The following is a 22,484-nucleotide window of genomic DNA, read 5'->3' as shown; positions in this document are numbered from 1 at the left end:
CTTGAGTTCAATTTCAATAGTGAGTTTTTCCCTGTACACATTTCTAGGTGTTTTTTTTTTTTTTTTTTACACCATTCTGAGGAACTCAGCTCTTTCTGGGCATGGTTAAGATAATTGGATATATCAGTGGAGTAGCTGGATTTCTCTCCTGTGGTCAAAATGTAAATGTTCGTTTTTGCATTGTCTGTTTTTTCCTAAGATTTTGCTCCAAATAACAGATTTCCTTTGGTCCATTAGAAAATCCCAGCAGACGGTATTGAAGCCACACGAACCACCTTAAAGCATTTACGCAAAGGTCGAAAAGACATTCCTGCTCTTTCACCCTGTGCTCAGATCAACACTAAGGAAAAATAGTTGTATGGACTTAAGGCTAAAAACAGATTATTGTGCGTTTTGCCTCAAAGACAAGAAGAAAACTAAGAAATATCCTTTGTGCCCTGCCAGCAAACTAGTTATTAAGCGATTGTGTATTTCATGGCTATTAACAGGGTTATTGGAATGAACCTACTCAATGCCCTCCGTTCTTACAATTCCTATCTAACCATCTCTCTTTGTAATGATTTAGAAATGTGTATAACTCTAATATAGATATCAAGATTCCTCATATCTGCAAAGTACCAGCTTTAAGGCAATTAACTTAGAAAAATGTTGTCCCTAAATGTCACCAATTAGAAGCTGTAGTTGTTATACATTTCTCTTTGCTTGATCATTTGTGAGTAGCTGCTATTTTTCATAAATCACATTTAAACATCTAACTGCAGAGATCTCTTTAGTAATCACTAAAATCATTTTAACAACAAAGTAGACATCTTTTTTCTGCTTGTTCATCTTTCCAGTTACTGTTGGTGCGATACTAACCTGGACTCTTCTGAGTTATTTTTATACTTTGATTTTTATTCAGTAGCTAGTTGTTGGATTTCTCAGTGTTGTAGAGCCATTGAAATGGATTAAAACTCATAGAGCGTTTTGTGTGAAGCGATATGTTTATATATATGAAGAATATTAAAGATACTTAATAAAGAAAAGACTGGGGTAGTCAATGAATGAGTAAACACTGGTGCATTCCTTCTAATGTCTTTTAATAATCTAAATGATCAAGATATGCTTTTCTCCTCAGCACAATCTGTTGTGCTGTCATGTACAAACAGTCGTTCTCAAATGTAACATTTATAAACTGTGGTCATCCATTCGGAGACCAAGTACTATACCAGATGAGCACAAATAGCAAATTATTTCTTTGCTGAAGTAATATAAGTACTTTTGAACAATAAAAGTTTAATGATTGGAATGTAGTTGGGAAAACAAGAAAAGAAAATGCATTTGCTGGCGACTCCATTTGATATCAATAATGCTGTAATACTCCCTCAATTTTCTATACAATTACTTTCAATTACACTGCATTGAAAGGCTAGAACATCATCAAACTATGAATGAAATTATAGAAAACAGCTGGTTTGTGGTTTATGTTAGAAAGTTAGATAGAAGTCATCTTATAAATGGACTGAATTAATTCTGAAGTGCTCTTCCAGCTCTTTACGTAACACAAACACATTGAAAACACCACTCTTCTCTATTCTGGTTCCAGAGTTGAGATGAAAGTTCAAGAGTTTGTAGCACCATTTCCTACCATCCATTCCAGAACAACTTTCTAATGGTTAATTCTGCTAATGTTCCTTTCAAAGAAAGCAAGAAATAAATGAGTATATTAGGCCTCCTAGCCATATGATCCACCTCATTTTAGAGTTCCCAGGACTCTGACCAAAAATTGACAGGCAAACTTTTCATTTTTTGCACTATGGAATGGTGTGTTCTTGCTCTCTAGACAGTGTTTCTAAAGCAGACCCCACTGATCATACTGCAGAAGGTGCCCTAGTCTGGTTTTCAAACTGTAGACCGTAGGGAATTCACAGACTGCATATAAGAAATTAGTGAAAAATGTTATTTTTTTCCTCAAACCATCTCTAGCTGTAGAAAACATGCAGATCCCTGCTGTCAAATCATAGCATTACACTGTGAGACTGAAGGATTAGCTTCATGCATTCCTCAAGTCCCTGCATTTATTCAAGAAACCCCTGCTCTAAAGGAGTGACTTTCCTTCAGCAGGATTTTCTTTCATCTGTACCAATTTGAATGTTCAGACTTCTAGTCATAAGAAGAAACCTTCCAACATGACCCAATTACAGGATATTTCTTTTTCTTTGTCTCATTAGGTTTCCTTCTGCCTTGGTTCACTCAGCTTTAATATGAATATTTTCATATAAAGAAATAAAATCTCCAAAATTCTTGAATAAGCCCAATGGTTTATGTAACTCTTAATGTAACTTAAATGAGACAATCAGTTAAATGTGAAACACATAAAAGCCATCCCTCCTCAACTGCATGAGGGGCTTTGCACAGAAGAGTATTTTACACATAGGGAATCAAGTTCTGGTTCTGTTGATATCTGTGCTATTTTGCTCTGATGCTGGCACAGGTGTAGCTTGCAACAGAATGTGATACTGAGCAGCTGTGTGTGTAAACAGATCTTACTTCACAAAACGCTTTAGTCTTCAGTGTAAAAAGCAATTTGCTTTCCCTCAGTCTTTGAGCTAATCTGAAAGGGACAAGGCAGAATAGCAAACACTTCCCTGCAGTGGGGTTTCTGGTATGCAAGAAGAAAATCCCCGCCTTTACATGCTAGTACCAAACTGTGCTGTTCCTGCAACTGGAGGGGAGGAAGTGAGGATGGTATCAGGAGAAAAGCTGATTAAAAACCTATCCTCTTTAGTTTTTTAATCTCCAGCTAGCTTTGGCATGCTTCATAACTCTTTATTTTTTATGTACAGAAGGCTTTTATTTAGATGTTTGTCATCAATGTATGATGTGGTTGAGCCTACAAAGAAGCAGGGTAGGAGTTTTCTTTTTTCATTTATTTTTTCAGCAAAGAAATAAGCTTCATGAGATACAGAAAGTCTCTCTGTAACCTTGCTGTTTGCATAAGATTCATGCCATAAGCACATTGGATTTCAATTACTGCTGAGAGCTCTGACGATTCAGGTCTAATGCACCATTGGATGAGGTTTGAAAACTTGGCAGCTTTTTATCAGGGGCCAATTTTCCACACTTTCTCAAGATGACTTATATCAACTAAGGTCAGCGAAAGCATCCAATCAGTTAGGTCTGGTACAGTTTCATTCTGGCCTAGGTGCAGTGCACTAGAAAAAACAGGACGTTGGAGTAGACAGTGCTTAAGCAATGCACCAGCATAAGACCAGGAAGCATTACACAGTTGATCCTGTCTTTTTCCAGAAGAACTCTGAAGTTTCTAACATACAACTGTTAATAAAACAGTATCTTTCAGTAAGCAGAGAGAAGAACATTTGGCAGCAGTGGTACCAAACAACATTCAGTCTTATACATGGCAAGATTGATCTGAAAGTCATTGATGTAAATCAGGAGTAGCAACATGGAATTACTCTAGATTTGCACTGGAATAAGTGAGATCACAATCTGGCCTAAGGTACTAATGGGAACTATAACCCAAACTGCATATGAATGCAGTTATACCATGGAGTTCCTTTATTACACTTTATGGACACTGGCTTTTCACAGTAAACTGGCTGGCACCCAGGCAAAACCAGATGGAGTGAAATTTGGCCTGTGAAACCTTGCCATAAATATGTTCCTTACACAGTAAATGTTATTGGACACAAAATAGAGATTGAAAGATTAGGAGGAAACCACATCATCTCCTACTCAGAGCAAGGTTGTTCCCTGTGCTACGTGTTTCAAAGCTTTTGTTCCCTTTGGTTTTCAGTGACTCAGGTGAAAGATCTTCCACCACTGACATGGAAAGCTGTATTACAATCCAACCAGATCTCCAGTCTCGGCTTATGTCTTCTGAATTCAAAGACACAGTGTAAAGATTTAATCACTTTTTATTGGAAAATAAAGCTGGATTGCGCAGCCAGTGGTTGGCCTACAATACGTCGAATGTTTATGCTAATAGGGAACGGCCACGTATTAATGTTGAACAGCAGTATAATGGGAAGAATACAATTTCCTGACTTATAGAAATCTTCCAAGAGGTAACAGTGAGGGTAATATGTTGATCCCAACTGACAGCCTAAGACCTTAGGGCTGTCTTTTGTCACTCAGATGTCTTTATGTGCTTTCTGATACTTGCATTATCAACATCATCATGGGAACTCAATGAAAACTTTTGTCCAGTGTGCTGCAAACACTGGACTATATCACTGGCATGATGGAGAGTAATAAGAAGCAGATTTCAATCTCCTATACAAATTCCAGGGGTACTTTTTAGCTGTGAGATGAACAGTTAATGATCATTACTTGAAAGGGAATAATAGCACATGAGGCACAGAGAGAGGTCACAAAACCAGGAGTCAACCTTAAAAAAATACAGTATGAAAGAGACAAATGCTCAATTGAAGAACATGTTGTCATAAACTTTCAAGAGTAAGTCCCTAAGTGGATTTAAGAAGTAATGAAAGGCTAATTAGATGAACTGCAGTAACAACAGGCAGGGTTGCTGCTTTCTTCTCCCTCCTGCCCTCACCCCCCCAAGTAATATAAACTCATCTGCATCTGAGACTAAGCAGAACACAAACCAAAGGAGGCAACAGAAAATCATCTCATATGGACTGGCTACAGAGAGGCTTTGGCATCTTCTTTGAAACATCTGGAATTAGCCAGTGTAGAAACCAGATGATAGAAATGGTCTCATCCAGTGCAATTCATGAACATTTGTGTTGTTTTGTAAAGGACATTCCTCTTCTAGCTGTCAGCAGAACAGAGCCTACCAGCTAGGATGCAGAATGCAGGTTCTATCTAGCATCTGCTAGCAGTAACTGAGACACCCCAGCTGCCTTCTTCAGTATATCCATAAATTGAAATCCACAAGCAAAATCCTGCCCCGATCAGACCTGCATACCTACAGAAGTCACATGGATCTTGCAAGCCGACCTCTGGGAAGAATCAGTGCTCCCTTCCTTAAATGATCATTTGACTACTGCTCACACTTTGATGCAGATGCAGACTTGTCTGATTTTTTATACATCATTTCAAAAGCAGCAGAGTCTAGAAAGCAGCTCAGACTAAGAGGCCACCACAGCTGATACAAACAGTAACTTTGTTTCTTTTTGCATACAAGCGTGTAGATTTAAAGATTCCACATTCAGTGAAGAGGTTACTGCTTCTGTACTTACACTGTACAGCACAGACACCAGCAAATCAGATTTTGTCTGAAAATGATACCTTTGTCCCCAAAATTTGTTTGCAAATTAATACTGCACGTGCATTCATTTCACAATTTTATTTCCTCAAAAATAGATTGACAAGGGCCAGGCTGAGTTTGCAAAACTTTCAACCCACTCAGACTTTTGTAAACATATCATATTTTTTGCAAAGCATCTATTATAAATTACTGTAAACAGTGATTTTCTGTAAGAAATTAATGTAAACGCAAAAAAGAAATGGATACAAATGAATGATGTCCCCCTACTCTACCCAACCTGCCCAGTCCCTTGGTGAGATCCATCTGCACAGCCCTAATTGTGAGAGGTCATGTGCCGGGATAAATGATGGCGTTCTCGGAAGTACTCATGACAAATGGGACATGTGAGCTTCTCCTCCCGTCTCCTCTTGCTCTGGGATTCAGTTGAAGAGTATTCTTTTTTGTGATGTGACCGCATGTGGAAGACTAAATCGGAAGTCATGCGAAAGGACAGGTTGCATTTGGCACACCAGTTCTGGGCAGCCACTCCAAAGGACGTGAAGGTGGGGGGAAGAAGAGTCAAGGAGGAGGAGGTGGAGGTGGAGGAAGAAGTAGTGGTCGTATTCTGTAACTCTCCTGCTTGCTTGTGCCACGGTTCAGAGGTATATGGGAAAACATTTCCCCGAATGATGCTAGTCTGCAGCATCTGAGCATTACACAAATCACTGACAAAGAACTTGGAGTTGAGAAGAGTGCTGCAGCACATGATGTCTGTGGTGGCGATGAAGCCAGACAGCTCCCCCAGGCTTTTTGGTGACTCACTCATGGGATGAGAAGAATTTATTGCCATTCTTTCTGCAAGACATTTACTGGGCTTGCTGAAAGCACTCTTCTGCTCTCCTTGGCCTCTAGTGGGCCACACAAAGGAGAATGCACTACCAGAGGAGTTCAGCAATGCTTCCTTTGATACCTGCTCCTTACCAGCATGAGCTGTGCCATCCTCCTGGTCTGACTCTTTGGGTCTCTCATTCCTCAGCTTCTCCTTCATCCTCCTGACCTCAGTGAAAGCACTCTGCTTCTGCTCGAAAGCCTCCTTCCTAGCTGACTGCCTCCCTGAACTTGGCTTCCAGAAAGAACCAGCTGGTGCATGCTCTCCTCCAGCCTCTTCCTTGCCCCCACAGTTATGTTCCTCACTCAGATTATTTGTTTTCTCCAACAACACTGTTTTCCTGCTCCTGTTGTTCTCAGCCTCTTCTGATTTTGCTCTCTTTTCTCCAGTGAGACCATGGGCATCATCTTTGCGAGATGTCATTTTGACCTCTAGATCCTTTGCCAGGCTGTGGAAATTTGTGGTCTGCTCCACTAAGGCGCCTTTTTCAGCCTGGAAGTTCCTCCATAGGGCACTCTTCTCCGGGATGCACAGGAAGCGGACGTGGGATAGATAGGAATGCTCACATTTAAAGACTCGGTTGCATTCTTGGCATCTCATCTCTGCAGAAACAGACAACAGATTATGAGTTTTGCCAAGTGAGAATTGTGGATGGATGCAGATCCTGACCATGTCATTGACACAAACAAAAGCACAAAAACATCTCTTACGTCATTCAAGGTGATATATGGTAAAGCTAACGTCAGAGTGAGATCTCTTGCTGTTATGGAAAATGGTTCACGTCTGTTTGCCTGCATGTGCTACTTGCAGAAATGCTTCCATTCAGCCCCTTCAGACATGTTTGAATTTGATAATATTGCCAGTACACAATAGTCTAGATAAAACCATAAAAACTTTGGGACTATACTACTGCACTCACCATCTTTAATAGAAGATAAATGTTTATTTCTGCACCCATTTAATGACATGGACTAGAGGTGGCCTTAAAGATTTTCGTACAAGCCTCTAATTTCTGCAGAGAATACTCTGAAAGTTTAATACGTTATACAAATCATTTGATGCTAATGCCTGAAGCTCTTATTCATGCTCATTTGGCAAACTGTTCTGTCTCTAGGCATAGATGCCTGTGGCATAGAAAATATTCAATGTGAAACAGTGTCAGTCATGAGCTGGAGAAATGGGGATGTGCATTAGTATAACATCATCTCTTTCTGGCCTTCAGAGGGGACATAACTCAGTGACCAAGAAACATACTGCACATCTTAACCATTGTTATGCATCTATGCTTCAGTATTCCACAACATGCAGCAATTTATAAACGCAAATGGTGGCAGAGAGCTCCTGAGGTCTGGGCTATATAGAAAAGTTCACAAATTGGCTGGGAAGAATTGGAAAAACCTAAGCTGTAGGCTTAGTACAGTATAGATTATTTCCCAAACTACAGAAGCTGAACTTATTATATAACAACTGTATTTCTGTCAGTTTCAAGTCTTGCATCTAAATACAGTGTTTCTTGTGCAGACAGCACTTTGCCCTGGTAAATTCACAGGGCTGATACTGTGTGTCTACATAGAAACTTACAGAATATGCTGAAATCAATTAAAGTGGGTAAAGATTTAGTGGGTATCTGCTATAAACATATTTATGTTAATTTAATAGTAAAATACTAACAAGTACATTATCATATAAACTAACCAACCTACAGCTATACAAACAAAGCTTTATACGTTACGTTTAACTCCAGCAAAGTAGGAAAAGGTTTGTTCCACTTCGACTAAACCAAATTTTGAAGCAAATTTCTTCATGCTCTGTGTCTCCATCTCAAACCCCAAAGCAGAAGGTCTGACCTCTTAACCGCTGAGGGTTTAGACAGCTTTTATTTCCTGTATGACAGGATCAGCACATACTAAATAAGTTGCAGACTCACTTCAGTCCTCAGTGACATCTTCACGGCCAGCAGTCTGGTACTTACCATTCTGGGGACTCTGAGTTTTTATCTCATTGAAACCCAAGAGACTGGAAAGCTCTTCATCATACCAGACAAGTAGCTCCTCATTTTTGTTGATTTTCCTGGTAGAGCGATAATATAACTGACTGTTTTCTAAGTAAGCTTCCAAGTTTTGCTCCTTGCTATTGGCAGCTGCTTGTACGAGCCTCATCCAAGGCAGCCCTGTAGGACTGTGCACAGACGTGACATCTACCTGTGGGACAGAACACAAAAAAAGGGGAAGTTTCAAGTTCTGGGAGCCAAAATAGATGTCCAACAAATTCAAGAAAAAGAGGAAAAGTATTTTTCTGCATCACACAGAGCCTGTGCCAAAGCGGTGAGCTCAATCCTTATGCATCTGTGACCAAAGTTGCGGTGGGGAGAAAGATCAGGAGTTAACTTAATGTTAAGTCTATTGCTCAAATTAAATTTCCCTTCTGTATACATGTTATAACACAGAGCTCAGTTTTGCAAAAAGGCTTTTCTCCACAGGGCTACTGAGTCCTTTAGTCGCAGGTTGACCATGCTCTGGAAATAATATAATTGTAAAACATTTCTTTTTGTCTTCCTTGTTCAGTGTGTGGCTCCCATCTTATTTAATTGATTGCATTTGCTTTGAATAGGGAATGATTTATTTCTTTATAGGTTTTTCCTTGGTGTTTACCACAGCAGAACTATGTCCTCTGCAGTGTTTGAAAGATGGGGAAGATTTTCATAGCTGGGAGGCTGAAACAGAGGGTGATCAAGGGCAACATTTACACACATAAAAAGCCTCAACTAATTTTTGAAGCACTAAGTCATTGTTTTGAAAGGAAGAAGTTTGGAAATGAGAAATGTCTAATGACAAGTATGATCCAAGTTTCACCCCAAGCAATGTATAGCTCTTTGTTTTCCACTAATTGCAGGATGGCCATTCATCGGTGTTTTGCATCAGAAACAGTATTTCGGTTATTTATTTCTCTGTTTTTAACTCAATCTGACTGCTACCTACCAAGAAAAGTATGACTATAATAGTAACTTGGATATGGAAGGAAATATTAAGAGAACATTAGTATAAAAGTTAATTAGTGCGAGGGAGAAAATCATTTGCATGCTCTGTAACTGGTTCTCTCAGAACAGCATGGTAATTAACAATGATTGAGAAATCTTGAAGTCTGACAGCAACACAAGCACACCCACCCACAGACACAGTGGTTGCGACTAATAGCTCTGACAGAGGCTGTCATTTATTAGTTTCTGTGTTTCAGAAATACCAAGAACCCACCCGGAGCTCTAACCAAAGTCAAAGGGAACACAGCTCCTCCAGGAACCAGACCTCCAGGGCAGGAGCTGAAAGAGCTCACAGGAGGAATCAAGGGCAGAACAGCAGACTTGGGTGCACTCAGCTTCAATCTTGAGCCCACTTTGGCTTTTCTCTCTCCCTGGATTGGCAGTCCCTCAGATGAATCCTTTGCATCCACACATGAAGGAAGGGCTTTACTGCCCAACAGGCTATACCAGAGTGCTGTGAAGTAATCTGGCTTCCCTGATACAAGCTGAAGGAGAAAAGTGAGAATAAGGCTGCTCCTTGGATCCAGGAGGCAAAAGCATGAGAAGCTGCAAGGGGCAGAGGAAGTCAGAGGAAAGGATAGATTTGATAAAGGACTAATTTACTTTGCATAAGAAAAGCATTGGCTGGAAAGGGCCACCTGTGCCAGTGGTTGCCCAAGCATACGAATTGGCTCAAGGAGCTCAAATTAGGGCCTCCAAGTAGATGAGAGAAAAAAACAGAGCTCCCTTTTGAGCTGAACATAAAAGCCTAATAAGATCTTTTTGGAAATTATATTCTCCAAAGCCCTGCTGAATTGCTGCTGAACTAGGATGAGTACGAAATTCAGCTGCAGAGAATCCAGCTTATCCTTTATCCCTGTGTTTTTGCTATAGCCAGCATATTAAATCCCATTTCTTGTTTTCCCCTCAGTGCCACGACAATATTGTGTCATTGTGATTGCATCATTAATTAATTGTCTACACACAGAGTTGCAAGTTAAATAGTTCCTGATTTCTGGAAGGTTTAGTTTTAATTTTGAGTAGCAAAGAGGATATGGGGCCAAGGACTGCATCTGAAATAGCTACTTGCACACAATTTGATGCACTGACTGGCAAAAACAGAGATCAGAGCCAGTTCAGACATTCAGTGTCGTGCCTTCATAACAACTCCTAACTCATACGCAGCGAAACACTAAAGCTGCACTGAGGTCTGTTCCAGTGTAGGAACCCTTTGAGATTCTTCCTTGACTCTACAGTCATTGGAATAGGCTCCCCAGGGAGGTGGTTGAGTCACCATCCCTGGATCTGTTTAAGAGCCATTTGGATGTGGTTTTCGGAGATATGATTTAGCAGAGGGTTGTTAGAGTTAGGGTACTATGGTTAGGCTGAAGTTGGATTTGATCCTTGAGGTCCCTTTCAACCTGAGTAATTCTATGATTCTCTGATTCTGAAACTCCCAGGAGGAATATAGAATTATTCCATAGAGTCTCATCTCAGGAGGGTTAATTCTCCAGAGAGCTGATAGTTGTTCTGGAGCACTGATAACCCAGCCTGAGCAGGCTAACTTGTGTCACGGACTCAAATGAACAGTCAGCAAAAGCCTGAAGCTTCTTTGTCTCTTTCTTGATTTCTTTAAACCAAAAGCATCAAGCAGATATCTCCAAACAGATACATCTTCCGTACTACACATTCTGTCTGGAATTTCTCTACAGAAAACTTAGGAGAATCAGTTCTTTCTTTACACGATGTCCCTGTCTTCATCTAGACCAATGATGACTGAAATGCATTCCAAGACCCTGAAGACTGAGCTAAGATGTCAGCAGGAGAAATAAGCATTGTCCAAATGAAAACGTCATGATGAATAGTGGCTATGGAACCAAATATTTGGGAATTAGAAATTCAGATTAAACAGATTAAAATTCAATCCATCACTGTCCTGGGGCTCCTGACCTCCCCAGCATAATGGTTCCTTTTGTTTCACAGCCCCAGTTCTGTGGCTTTCCTGCAGTAACTTCAAAGAGCAGATGCAATGCAGACTTATCTAAGGTAACTTCAGCTGATCCATCCACTAATAGCAGTAGGATGTGGCTACCTGAATAATGTGTGGGCTAGCTGCCTGATTGACATCTTTTACAGATCATACTAAAGTCACTGCCGATTGTAATTTTACTTTTATGGGTAACTGAGAAAATCCAATTTACAGTGCCTCCTAGTAAACCTCCTGTGTTCTTTGTAAGGAGAAAATCTGAGTGAGATAAGTGAAGATCCCTCTTCCCTCCTGCTTGCAGTCAGAGCTGAAGCAGGTCATCAGTCTTGAGCACAGAAAAAGGACTTTGTATTCTTCCTGCAAAGCAACAGTTTTCACTGAGGTCCCCCCAATCTACAGCCCATAAATCAGCAATATATTGGCTGCTTCTCCCTTTTGGAGGAGCTGTTAGTTGTGCTGAACAGAGAAAAAATCTACCCCTTACAAAGTCAGGATGCTGTAAACCTGAAGGATGGTGTAACTCTGTCTGATAGGACTAGCATCAAGCATTGCTTTTCCCCACCTTAAACACATAGTGGATGGTCCGTCTATCACAACACTTGAGGGCAATAAAAGCTACAGTGTCCAGCAGGGTGTTCTGCAACATGCACGGGCCAAAAACAGTTTCCTCAGGAATGTCTTGTGTGGTGTGAACAGTAGCCAGTATATCCGGGAAATGGTGATGCAGAAATCTGTTGTCATTTGTCCAAAGGAATTTAGGCAAAGATGTGAGTTCCATCATAAACCTGTAAAACAACAAGAAGTCACACTTGGAATACAGATGGTAATGGAAGGAGACATCACTACTTAAAATATAAAGGCTTCCAGGAACTGCAGGTGAATTGTAAGAGCACATGCCAAAACATTGTTGGCTAGAGTTTACAGCTTTGTTAACATCTCATTTAGAAAGGCAAAAACAACTCTGTAGTAAACCAAAATATGAGATTTGTAAACAAGCTGATTACATTTTTCTGGAATAGTCAGACTGTCCAGGAGCCCAGCTGCTCTGCACTGCTACTCCCTATGGCCAGGAATAAGAAACATTGGGAACAGTAAGCTGAATTTTCAACCAGTAGAATTTTGTATTTTCTTTTTCAGTACATTCTCAGGTAACCTTCTTACTTATTATTGGTAGCTCGTGGAATTGTGAAGAAAGATGAGAAAGACAGCAACAATAAAAAAAAAGCAGATGTTATCTGAGATGGGTTTTGAAAAAGCCATGTTCTTTAGTTTGGAAGTGTGACATCAGTCTAAGTACTCAGGTGCACAACCAGGAGTAAACTGAGTGTCTGCTCAAACTGAATGCACAAAATCTCTGTAAACTGACAAAAAGATTATATCCTTCCCTTCCCAGAATGTACTTAAGATAATAGTTACTAGCTGTTGTTAGGAAAATCAAATCAGATTATGACTTTTGCCATTAGCATAATATTAGGAGAGATTGGTGTGCTCAGGGGGCTGAATTTTCTTGCCCTGAATGTTGAATATTAAATCTTTTCAGTGCAGAGGTAATTTCTGCACTACACACCTCAATCCGAGATCTGTGTATGCAGCAAGAAGGTCGTTTTGTGTTATTTCCCATTCTGAGCTTCCCTAGGTTTTTAATGAAGATATTGCCATCTCCTGCTCCCAGATGGAGGACATGAAAAAATCCTAATTTATGCCATCAAGAGCTGGATCAGGTCCATTAGGCGCAGAAAATTAAAGAGAACAGCAACAAGCCCTAAAGAGGCCTTAGCCTAATAAATACCGAGATAGAAGGGCTGAAGATCCAGTCTAATCTTTCTCATTCTCTGCCAGCAGAATTGATTTGTTACTCACTGACTCATGACTTAAACTGAAGTGATATAATGTGCTCAGGAGAGTTGCACTGATTTAACTAAATCAGTTTCTAAATCAGTGTCATTAATTCAGAATAATGTCCTTCTCGTAGGCAAGGTCTGAGCCCCCACCCTGTAAATAAGGAAATGCGTGTTTGCATAAGCAGAAAGTAGTGAACCTCTGAAGGATGAAGGTCTAAAACAGACAAGCAAGACAGAGAGTGGGAGGTAAAAGGGTAAAAAAAAATGTCAGCTGACTTGCCAGAGATTAGGCCTTAAGAGGAGGATAGAACAGGATTCTGCTTTCAGTTACTTACGAGTTTCATTGCCTGGTTTCCCAATAACCTGCTAAAGTCACTACTGGTGTAAGAGCAAAATGATGTCTTCTGTGTGCACATTTGTACAACATAGGATCTGCCTAAATAAACACAATGCATTCCTATGTTTGTGTGTTTCCATTTAAGCAGTACTGATTTTTAATAAATGGAGTGAGGCCATATTTTAAAATAATAATAATGTAAAAAATAAAAGCTCCAAACGATCAGAAAAATAAATTTGAAATCTAAAATGCTTCAGTGTACTTCTGCATAAGAAAGCATTTAGAAATAAGTTACAAGCTAAAACAATCCCTTTTGTAAGAGTCTACATTTGGGGAATTCTTAATCCCTTCTAGCATTATTTTATTTATCCATTTACAACTTAGAAGGCAAACCCTCTCTCTAAGATTCTCCTTTCTAATTCATCCGAATGTCTCCGTGTATATAGGAGAACATTGTACATTAGCTATCTCAGTGTCCCTTCAGAGGAAACTGAATTTTCTGTTTTCTTTTATGCCCTCAGGGCTGAATTTGCAGTGAGGATATTGCTGAGGATGCTGCATGCAAGCACATCCGTGTCAGAAGGGGATGGGTCACTGACTGTGCTGTCCCAACCTCCTCCAGAAATCCTCACTGAGGCATGGATACTGGGCTTGAAGGAATATAGACCTGATTCCAGCCAGCTCCTGCTGCCTGATGCCTTTCCCTGTTTCAGCAGGCATCAAAGAGCATAACCCATAAACCCCAGCATGACAAGAACCATTTCTCCAAAAACGACAATGCGTGGATACCGTCAAGGATTTACATGCAACACCACCACCTAGTGATTTCTGCCAGAACAGACATCCCAAAGAGTGACTGACAGAGAGGCAGGACAGGCCTCAGCGCTGCTCCCCACTCGGGTTTTGCTGCCCACAGGGTGGATGTGAAACGCCGGCATGGCTGCTCTGCAGTCCTTGGTGCCGGTGCAGCCCCTGGCAGTGCAGTGTGTGCCACCTGCCTGATGCCTCTGGTCCTGCTCCCAGTCCTGAGTGCAGAAGGGCTTCCACACATCCCAAAAAGAGCAGAAATCATTCCCAGGTGCAGCAGCCTTTGCCTGCTCTTGCTCCCTTCTGGGAACAAATAAATTGAGATATGCACACCTTCTCTTCCATTAAATTCTCCTGAATTGAGGGGATGCAGGAAATGGAAGCCAGTAAGATGTATCAGATCACTAACATATCTTTCTTCTATCCAAAGTCAAGCATGTATCAAACTCAACAAGCCTTCGTGCTTTGCTTGTTTTCTAAGTGACTTGTGAATTAGTCAAAAAAAATCCCCAAGTGACAGAGACAGCCACATTCCTCACCTGCACAGCAGGGTCAGTTCTGGGAAAGCTGCAAAGAGGACATATCATGGGTACAGAGCAAAGGAACTCGTTCCTGTGAGCCCTGTAGCAGCTTTCTTCATGAGGAGATCAAATAATTTGGTGAATGCACCACCTAGTGAAGCATCTCAGCATAACACTGAGGCTTCAGACAAAAGAGACAGCAGCACAGGAGCTCTTGACTAATTCCAAATCCAGACCCTATGCGTTTCACATCTTTGCCAGTGTCCCTCACAGTCTGAATGAAACTATGATCATTAAGAACCCACAGTGGGAGCTGCAGTGAGAAGTTGCAATGGTTCACAGGCTGGTTGGCATTTGTCACTGGCAGACTGAAGTGGGAGAATTGCTCACATTCTTCAAGGGGAGCAAAGGACGGAGAAAATGATCACAACTGAGAATTCTTCAAGATTTCACGGATTTTTTGTTTTCTCCTAAAATGCCAGGAACTCCCGAGGTTGGCATCAGACCTTCATTTCCTTCCTGTCGTTGCTGCCTACACCTCTGCAGTACACATGCACGTATACCTGCAAGAACTTGGAACGATGGGACTCCTACTGATGGCTTCACCGCTTATTTTTCCCAGCTGGCCAACCTCCCATCTTTTATCCTCATATGCTCCTCAGACAGCACCACTTCTGGCCCTTACCTTGAGAGATGTGCTCTTCTCACCTCATTCTAGTACTTAAGGAATAACAGCTGCACACAAATCTTCTTCAGTGACCTAAAAATCTCCATCAGTGTTTTCCTGTGCCATCAGGACTAGCATTATGTATAGGTGAAGATACCCTACGTTAAAATCATGCTTGTTTTACGTTACCAATTTCAACATTTGGCTAACTGCTTTAAGGAGAAGCTATTCTTCTGCACTTTCATTTCTCACAGATTTGCTCACTGTTTTGTGCATCTGACAAACTCAGTCCTCTGCTACATGGAAAAGTTGACAGAACTCTGTCATAAATCTCCTTGTGAAGGTCATATCTTCAGCTCTGTATTGTGCAGGCAATTATACCCTTGCCTCAAACAGGCAATGGTGAGAGTGCCATTGTCTCCTAGAGATACAATCCCCCTCACACAACATAATCCTGCTTCTCTCACTCATGTTCTGCATAAGCAGTTCCTATTCCTCCGGGCTCACCCACACACACATGTCTGAAATGGTGACATAAATTGAATATTTATAGTGCATTAGTAGGACATTAGAGTCAGATCACCTGTTAGACATGGGGGTACTGTCCATATTCTATCTGTCATACATGAGAATTTTCATATGGATGAGTTTAGGGACTTGCAGTTTAATGGACTCGTCATCCCCCAGAGAGTATCTGATACACATATACCATGTCCCTGAGTGATGGATTTTACATCTTTATTTCTGAGGAGTGTGACAGATCTGTCAAACAAAAAGTACCTATGGGCAGGCAGCTCCCTATGGACTATGCAGCTGTGGATGCTTCATCAAAAAGCACATGAAATAGATGGTGCTCATGGCAACTGCTCCTAGTCTGCTTGCTTCCAGAAGCAGCAAACAAATTGCTAGCAAAAAGGGTTCAGCCTGATGGTTTGGGGATAGCTGATATCAAATCTATGGCCCTGCAAAGTCAACTATGATGCTTCAGGCTGGTTTTGCCTATCATCATTGGAAGTATTTGCACCCCCTTCCTCCTGCCAAATTTCAGTGTGATTTAGCAGGTATTTCTAGCAGTTTCCTTTGAAGATATAGTTCCAACATTTTGCCTTACTCCTCTTCATATCTACAGAAGACTTCTGTGAACTCATGTTCCATTAGCCCAGTTAGTAGAATCGCCTGATTAAAACACAGTCTCCTTTCTCCCTTACAGTTCCCTTTTCTCCCTTACTAGACCCATTCCAGGTGTTTTCTCGTATTTCTTTAAAGGCACCATTTGGAATCAGCATACTCTATAAGATATGACTTAGCTTGTGTGCAAGTTTGTGCTCAGTATGGATGAGTGCAACGGGGCTCGCACACAGCTGTGACAGTCATGTTTGGACCACTTCTGGACCACCAGAGAGGCATTCTCAAGGTTCTACAGAAAGGCAGCAGCAGAACTGACAGCAGAGCCTAAAGCAACAGTAACTCTGAGAAGCACGAAGGCAGCTCCCACATCTTGTGACAAGAACACATTCCTAGGGAAAAGTGAGAGAAGGGCCTATGAATAGCTATAAGCAGATTTTCGGATCCCTGATTTTCTACCACATGGCCTTCAGATGTCACTGCAAGCTCTTCTAAGGAATGCCTGTAAAAGCTGTAAAAGCTCAAGGGTAGAAACTCTGCTTGGAACACAGACTCCCCAGCCACTTATTGTCGTAGGACTGGGCCCAATTCTCCTTGCCACAGTGACAACATTGAACTGTGGCATCATTTTTTGTTTGGTGGCGATCACAAAAAAAACCATGTAGCCTTGCTTAACTTTATTGTTGATTTACAGGTGTGAAGGAAACCACTGAGCTATCTTTTCAAGAAAGGAAAATTTTCAACCAGAACTTGTTTAGTTACTTCAGCTCTTCACAATCATAAATGGAAAGGATTAGTAAAGATTGATTCTTTTAAATGAATTTGATAGAAATGCTTGCCAACAGCTTCTTTAATTTCACCTTCACATTTTATTTTAGTTTGATGTAATATGCACATAGCAGTAAACCTTTCAAAACAGTCACCCTATTATGGAAAAAGAAAAATAAAACACATCACAAAGATATTTATAAAAGTTATTGGGAAGATCTGACCCAGGGGATCTGACCCACCGTCCAAGGCCATTTTTACATCTACTCTGACCTGCCTCTGGAGTAACGATTAACTTGAATTGTAGAGCCCTACACTTGCCATGCTGACAGAACTGAAATAAACAAACATTGGAACCATCATTCCCTTCTTTTAACTTACTCCTTTCTACTCACAGCACTGACAGTGTTCTCCCTGGAGCACATAACCTGGCACTCCTGTGGCCACTGCCCAAACTCCTTTTGATTTCAGAAGGTCTGTCAGCCCGAGGAATCCGTGATCAGACATGCATTGTCATGCACAATAAACTACAGATATTGAAGAACTGAGCTGATGCAGACAGAGCGCTTCTGTCTGCAGCATTTGTCATTCTCTGTTGTTGTAAGGAACTAAGGATTCTTAACACATGAGGGGAATTCCAAAGGAATCAGAGATGAAAAAGTGAGAAAATCCACTTCTTGAATTTCGTACATTTGGTTTCTTTCTGCACAGAGTTTCCTTATCTTTTTATTCATGCTGTGAACTGCAAAGGAGAAGAATCAAAGCTAGAACTGGAAAAAAAGTTGGCAGGAAATCAAAGAAAGAAAAGGAGAATTCTTGTTTTGAAAGCTATAAGTAATTCCTAATACCCCCCAAACAAATGCTGAAATAAATTGCAGCCTGCTTCTTAAATCCATTAAACCACAAACTGAGGAAGTACTGTTAAAGCACAAAAAAAACTAAGCAAGCTGTTTCCCTTAGCTCACTGCTGCAGCAAGGTGGACCGTGCACCAGCCCTGAACAGGTCTGGAAGTCTCTCCTTTGGGGCCCAGAGCCTTTCCTTCATACTTTTGCTGCTCAGAAGCCTGTATGCATGAAGAAAGTCATACAAATGGATGTGGAGACATGAAGCAATTGCTGCCGCCATGTGCTGCCTTTCCCAGCCTGGCTGGGCTGTATCAAGCGATGAGCTTGCTGCCCCTCAGGGAGATGTTACATCCCAAGTAGAGTACATCAAAGTCTAGGATGAGCTTGGAAAGGGATGAGGTGCTGCTTGTTGTAAGACAGAAAACTAAGCACATGTCAGATTTCTGAATCTTGAGCTTGACATCCTGTTTATCTTCAAGAAATGGTGCATTGATGGTATTCATTGAATTCCTGAGCTCTAAGTATCCTCTTTCATCCTCCCAGTTTCACCAACAGCAAATTGGAATTCCAGCAACGATTCTGCACAGAGATCAGGATCAGCTGGTTCAAGGAAGGCCCACTCCTGCCAATGTACCACTTCCAATCCATGTGGAAAGAAGAGTTCAATTAGCAATGATAAACAAAATGCCAGTAAGACTTGTGATTTTGCTTCCCCAAGGCTACACTGGGCCATCCTGTGATTACCTCTCTAGTGCTGCTGCTCTGACCTCATCCCCTGCACTTCTAGTGCAGTTTGCCTGCAGCAGGAAATACAGCTTTGTATCAGGGAGGAATTTGCTGGCTGCAGAGGTGAACTGAGTCTAAAAATAGTGGGAAAAAACTGGGGCTGAACTAGCCTGCTGCATGCAAATGGTTTTGCTCAGCATTTAGCTGACCCCAGCGAATTGACCCACCTTCCTGCACAGCAGTTGCAGAACTCTGCCTTGACAAAATAGTGGGTACAAGCAGGGAAACAGCACATTCCCAGAAAGAATCATGAGGCATCTCCAAGTGGAGAGCCTGATACACACATTGAGCTTCCAGAAACTGGCCCTTCGTGGAGTGCAAGTCCAATTTAGAATTGGTTCTTCTGAAACAGAGACCTCCAAGCTCAATGAAAGCTCACAATTTTGCTGTTCTATTTTCACAGTACCTTCAGGGAGCAACTCTCCAACTCTTACTATTTTAAGGCTCTGTGGTCTTCAGATTGTCTTCCATCACCTGAAACACAGAGTATAGGCAATGCAAGCTGACAGCTCCTGATGAGCCATCATTATATCTTGGCTGGATACCCAGCCTAGTGAATCATGAAGCTGCCAAACCTTTTTATTATGAAGTATCTCTCAGACTTCAGTGGGAATAATGAAGAAGACAGAGTTAAAACCCTGCTTAGAAATGAGTAAATACTTCAAGTTCCACATCTGTCTTCAGCAAGCCTTGTGAGATCAGGAACCACTTGGAAGCACAGATTAAAAGGTAAGTTTCCCGTTTCCTTTGCTGTTTCCTCTGAAGACAAGGAAAGCTGAATAGGGCTCTCACCTGATGCATAGCAGCTGCCCTGAAGATATGCAGAGCTGCCTCTGAAAAAGAAGCAGAACTTTTCCCCTAAGACCACGTGGATGCAATTACCATCCTTTACTTGAAGTTCAGGAAAGAAGTGTCCAAAGTTCAGTGTCAGATCTAGCCCGCTGGAAACATAATTAAGACTGGAACAAGTTCCAGGAGAGGTATGTGCACTGCCGCAGTGAATATCGTGTGGGAGTTCCACTACAAGCTCTGCTCTTTGTCAATTTTCATATCCCTCTGCCTGGCACTTCATTCAATCTAATGGGCCTTCGTGGATGGTGTTGACTTGTGCAAGTCATTCACAAGTAGGCAAAGGGAGATGACTATAGCTCAGTGGTCTGACGCCTTTTAAAGATTTCATTTTTGAGTGCAAGGCACTATGCTGGAGGGCTGACTCCTCACCAGCCTACACAACACCCATGTGCTGCATTACCCTTACCTACTACTTTTGTTCTTGCATTTTCAAGGCCTAGAACATTAAAAACAGGGTTCCTGTGGGAAAGCAGGAGCGTGTTGTAGCTCTCCAGTCAGCTTTGAGGATTATTGGCCTGTAAATGTTATGAATTAGCCTCATTTCAGAGCACAGTGTATTTCATATTCCCACTGGCATTGTGCCAGCGGTCACTTCAGAGACTGGGTCTGCCTCCTGCCCCTGCTTCTCTGGCACTGCTCAGTGTTCTGCAATAGATAAAACGCCCCAAAAATGTCACAGGCATTTTGAATTTTACAGGGCATAACCAGGAAGGGAGAGAAAACAAATCCCAAAGTGCTTCTATATCCCATACTCCACTAGAAAGAGCATACAGCAAATGTGTATGTTAAAGCAGCAAAAGCATTTCATGGGAAGCAGAACAGAAGAAGTAATGATGTAAACTTTCCTCTGCTATCATGTCCACTGGGGAGACCCAGGTTGTGGCAGTGCATGCTGGCACATCTGTTCTCACAGAAACTGAGCATTTCCTCTTTCCATGGGCATCCATGCAAACAAAACCCCACTCCCCACTTGCAGACAGAGAACACTGCAAAGCGAGCAGCCAGCACAACCCAGTGCAGCCGGACTGATGCCCCACAGCCACACAGCAACAGCATCTGTAACTTGGGAAAAGAATCACCATCTCTGCTCTCTCCATCCAGTTCAAATTCATGTCCCCTTTTCACAGATTACAAGAAATGACTTTATCTGATTGCTGTGCAAGACGTGGATGGTTCATTTTCATTTCACACTCCTGCTATTTATTTTTGGTAGCTTTCAAGTTTTTTTTAAAAATGTGATATTTGCTCAACAAGAACCTAATACATGTATTCCTGTGTTCATATTCAGATACACATATATACAGCCACGCACTCACAGCTGTACATATGGCTACATGCACAGCCATAGGATCTTTTGCAATTTTATATACTTGTCATTTGCATTTCAAGATGAATATTTCAGAACGAGAAGCCACATTCACATGGTTCGTGCTGGAGATTTCTTCAGCTGCACGAAGTAACAGCAACTTGTATTCACATTACCCATATTGCTGTCAGGCTTGCTGCCCCATCTCACCTCAACTAACAGCAGTAACCGAGCTGAACAGCACCATGTAATGTGAAATTGTGGGGAACAACACCAACCACTTATTCTATACTGCAATGAAGCAAAAGAATCTTATAAGGAAAGTGAATCCTGACCTAAACCAATTTGTTTCCCAATAAGACACTTTGTTCTTTGAGCTGATTTATTAACAGCAAATACAGGTAACAAGTGCTGGAGAAGAACCATATTAACAGATTCATATCATTACAGACATGGAAAAACACACATATGATATGCTAGGATTTAGGGTAAGTCATTTCTTCTGCAAAATCTTCCTTACACTCTATAATTCCTTACACTAAATCTAGTTATATGTTTATTATTATTATTATTATTATTATTATTTTGTTCTCTCCCATTCAGTTAATAGAAGCTAAAGTAATATTTTGAGTTTACGTTGATGTTTCTATGTCCTTGGAGCATTTTTTTTTCTTTCAATAAGATAGTATTTCTGTCAAGTTCTGCAGAGCACTGCTCTGCTTTGACACACCGGGAGGTTCCTGAATTCCACGTAAACGTGCTTTCTCATAAACAGTGTACAACAATTTGGTGTCACTTTACACATTTTCTAAAAAATAAACCTCAAATTTAACCTTCCGGTTTTTCTCTTGCCTAATTAAATCCCTCTTTCTATTAGCAGTGATACCTAATGAAGAGTAACGGGAGCTATGAGTGCTACACTTGGCTTTTTTGAAAGCCACAAAGAGGGGACAGCTCCGCAGCAAGAATCTGTAAATTCCTCAACTCAATCCACGAATGCAAACTTATGCTTCTTATTTAAGAGCAGCTACATGGAAAATACAGAATTAGTGAAAACTCGCATCCTCCCGTGAAATTTGCCACTGCCATCTCCCGCAGCAGCACCCATCCGACCACGCTTCCCCCCTTTGTACCCGACTCTGTTCCTACAGAAGCCTTTACACAAAGGATGTACAAACGTGAAGACCAAAGTGACATTTCCAAGTGACGACGAGAGTGGTTTCTAACTTACGGAACCAGTAAGAAATTCCTGCTAAGGAGCATGGATATCTTTACACTGGGTAGAAATACGGAGTAGCGTGGAGAGAGATTCCAAAGAAAGTTCATCCGTTTCTTAAAGCGATCAGACCCTAACCAAGCACCCCAAAGCCACGACGGCTCCGACTCGTCGCAGTCAGAAGAAAGAAGAGAGAGAGACCGAAGGGGCAGCCGTCGCCCGAGCTGTCCGGACCGGGGCGAGGGGCCGGGAGGGAGCGGAGCCCCGCGGGGCTGCCGAGGAGGAGCTGAGGACGGCGGTTCCCC

The 22,484-nt window shown here is 41.5% G+C and overlaps 1 protein-coding gene across 1 annotated transcript; it reads right to left on the bottom strand.

Moving 5' to 3' along the window:
• Positions 1-50: 50 nt before the first annotated feature.
• Positions 51-11,926, bottom strand: ZNF488 (zinc finger protein 488). Its single transcript, XM_031554430.1, has 3 exons — positions 11,670-11,926; positions 8,077-8,305; positions 51-6,706 (listed from the first exon to the last, which is right to left on the bottom strand). Exons 1-3 carry the CDS (start codon positions 11,886-11,888, stop codon positions 5,550-5,552), a joined length of 1,605 nt encoding a protein of 534 aa, XP_031410290.1. The 5' UTR covers positions 11,889-11,926; the 3' UTR covers positions 51-5,549.
• Positions 11,927-22,484: the final 10,558 nt, after the last annotated feature.

The sequence above is a fragment of the Meleagris gallopavo genome, chromosome 8 (genome assembly GCF_000146605.3).
Source record: "Meleagris gallopavo isolate NT-WF06-2002-E0010 breed Aviagen turkey brand Nicholas breeding stock chromosome 8, Turkey_5.1, whole genome shotgun sequence".
Taxonomy (NCBI): Eukaryota; Metazoa; Chordata; class Aves; order Galliformes; family Phasianidae; genus Meleagris; species Meleagris gallopavo.
This window is presented reverse-complemented; position numbering and strand designations above follow the sequence as displayed.

Coding starts and splice junctions, on each gene's coding strand:
- ZNF488 (XM_031554430.1), bottom strand. CDS start 11,888: ATGATGGAACTCACATCTTTGCCTAAATTCCTTTGGACAAATGACAAC. Junction 8,306..11,669: donor CCATCCACTATGTGTTTAAG/GTGGGGAAAAGC, acceptor TCTGTCCCACAG/GTAGATGTCACGTCTGTGCA. Junction 6,707..8,076: donor AACTCAGAGTCCCCAGAATG/GTAAGTACCAGA, acceptor CTGTTTCTGCAG/AGATGAGATGCCAAGAATGC.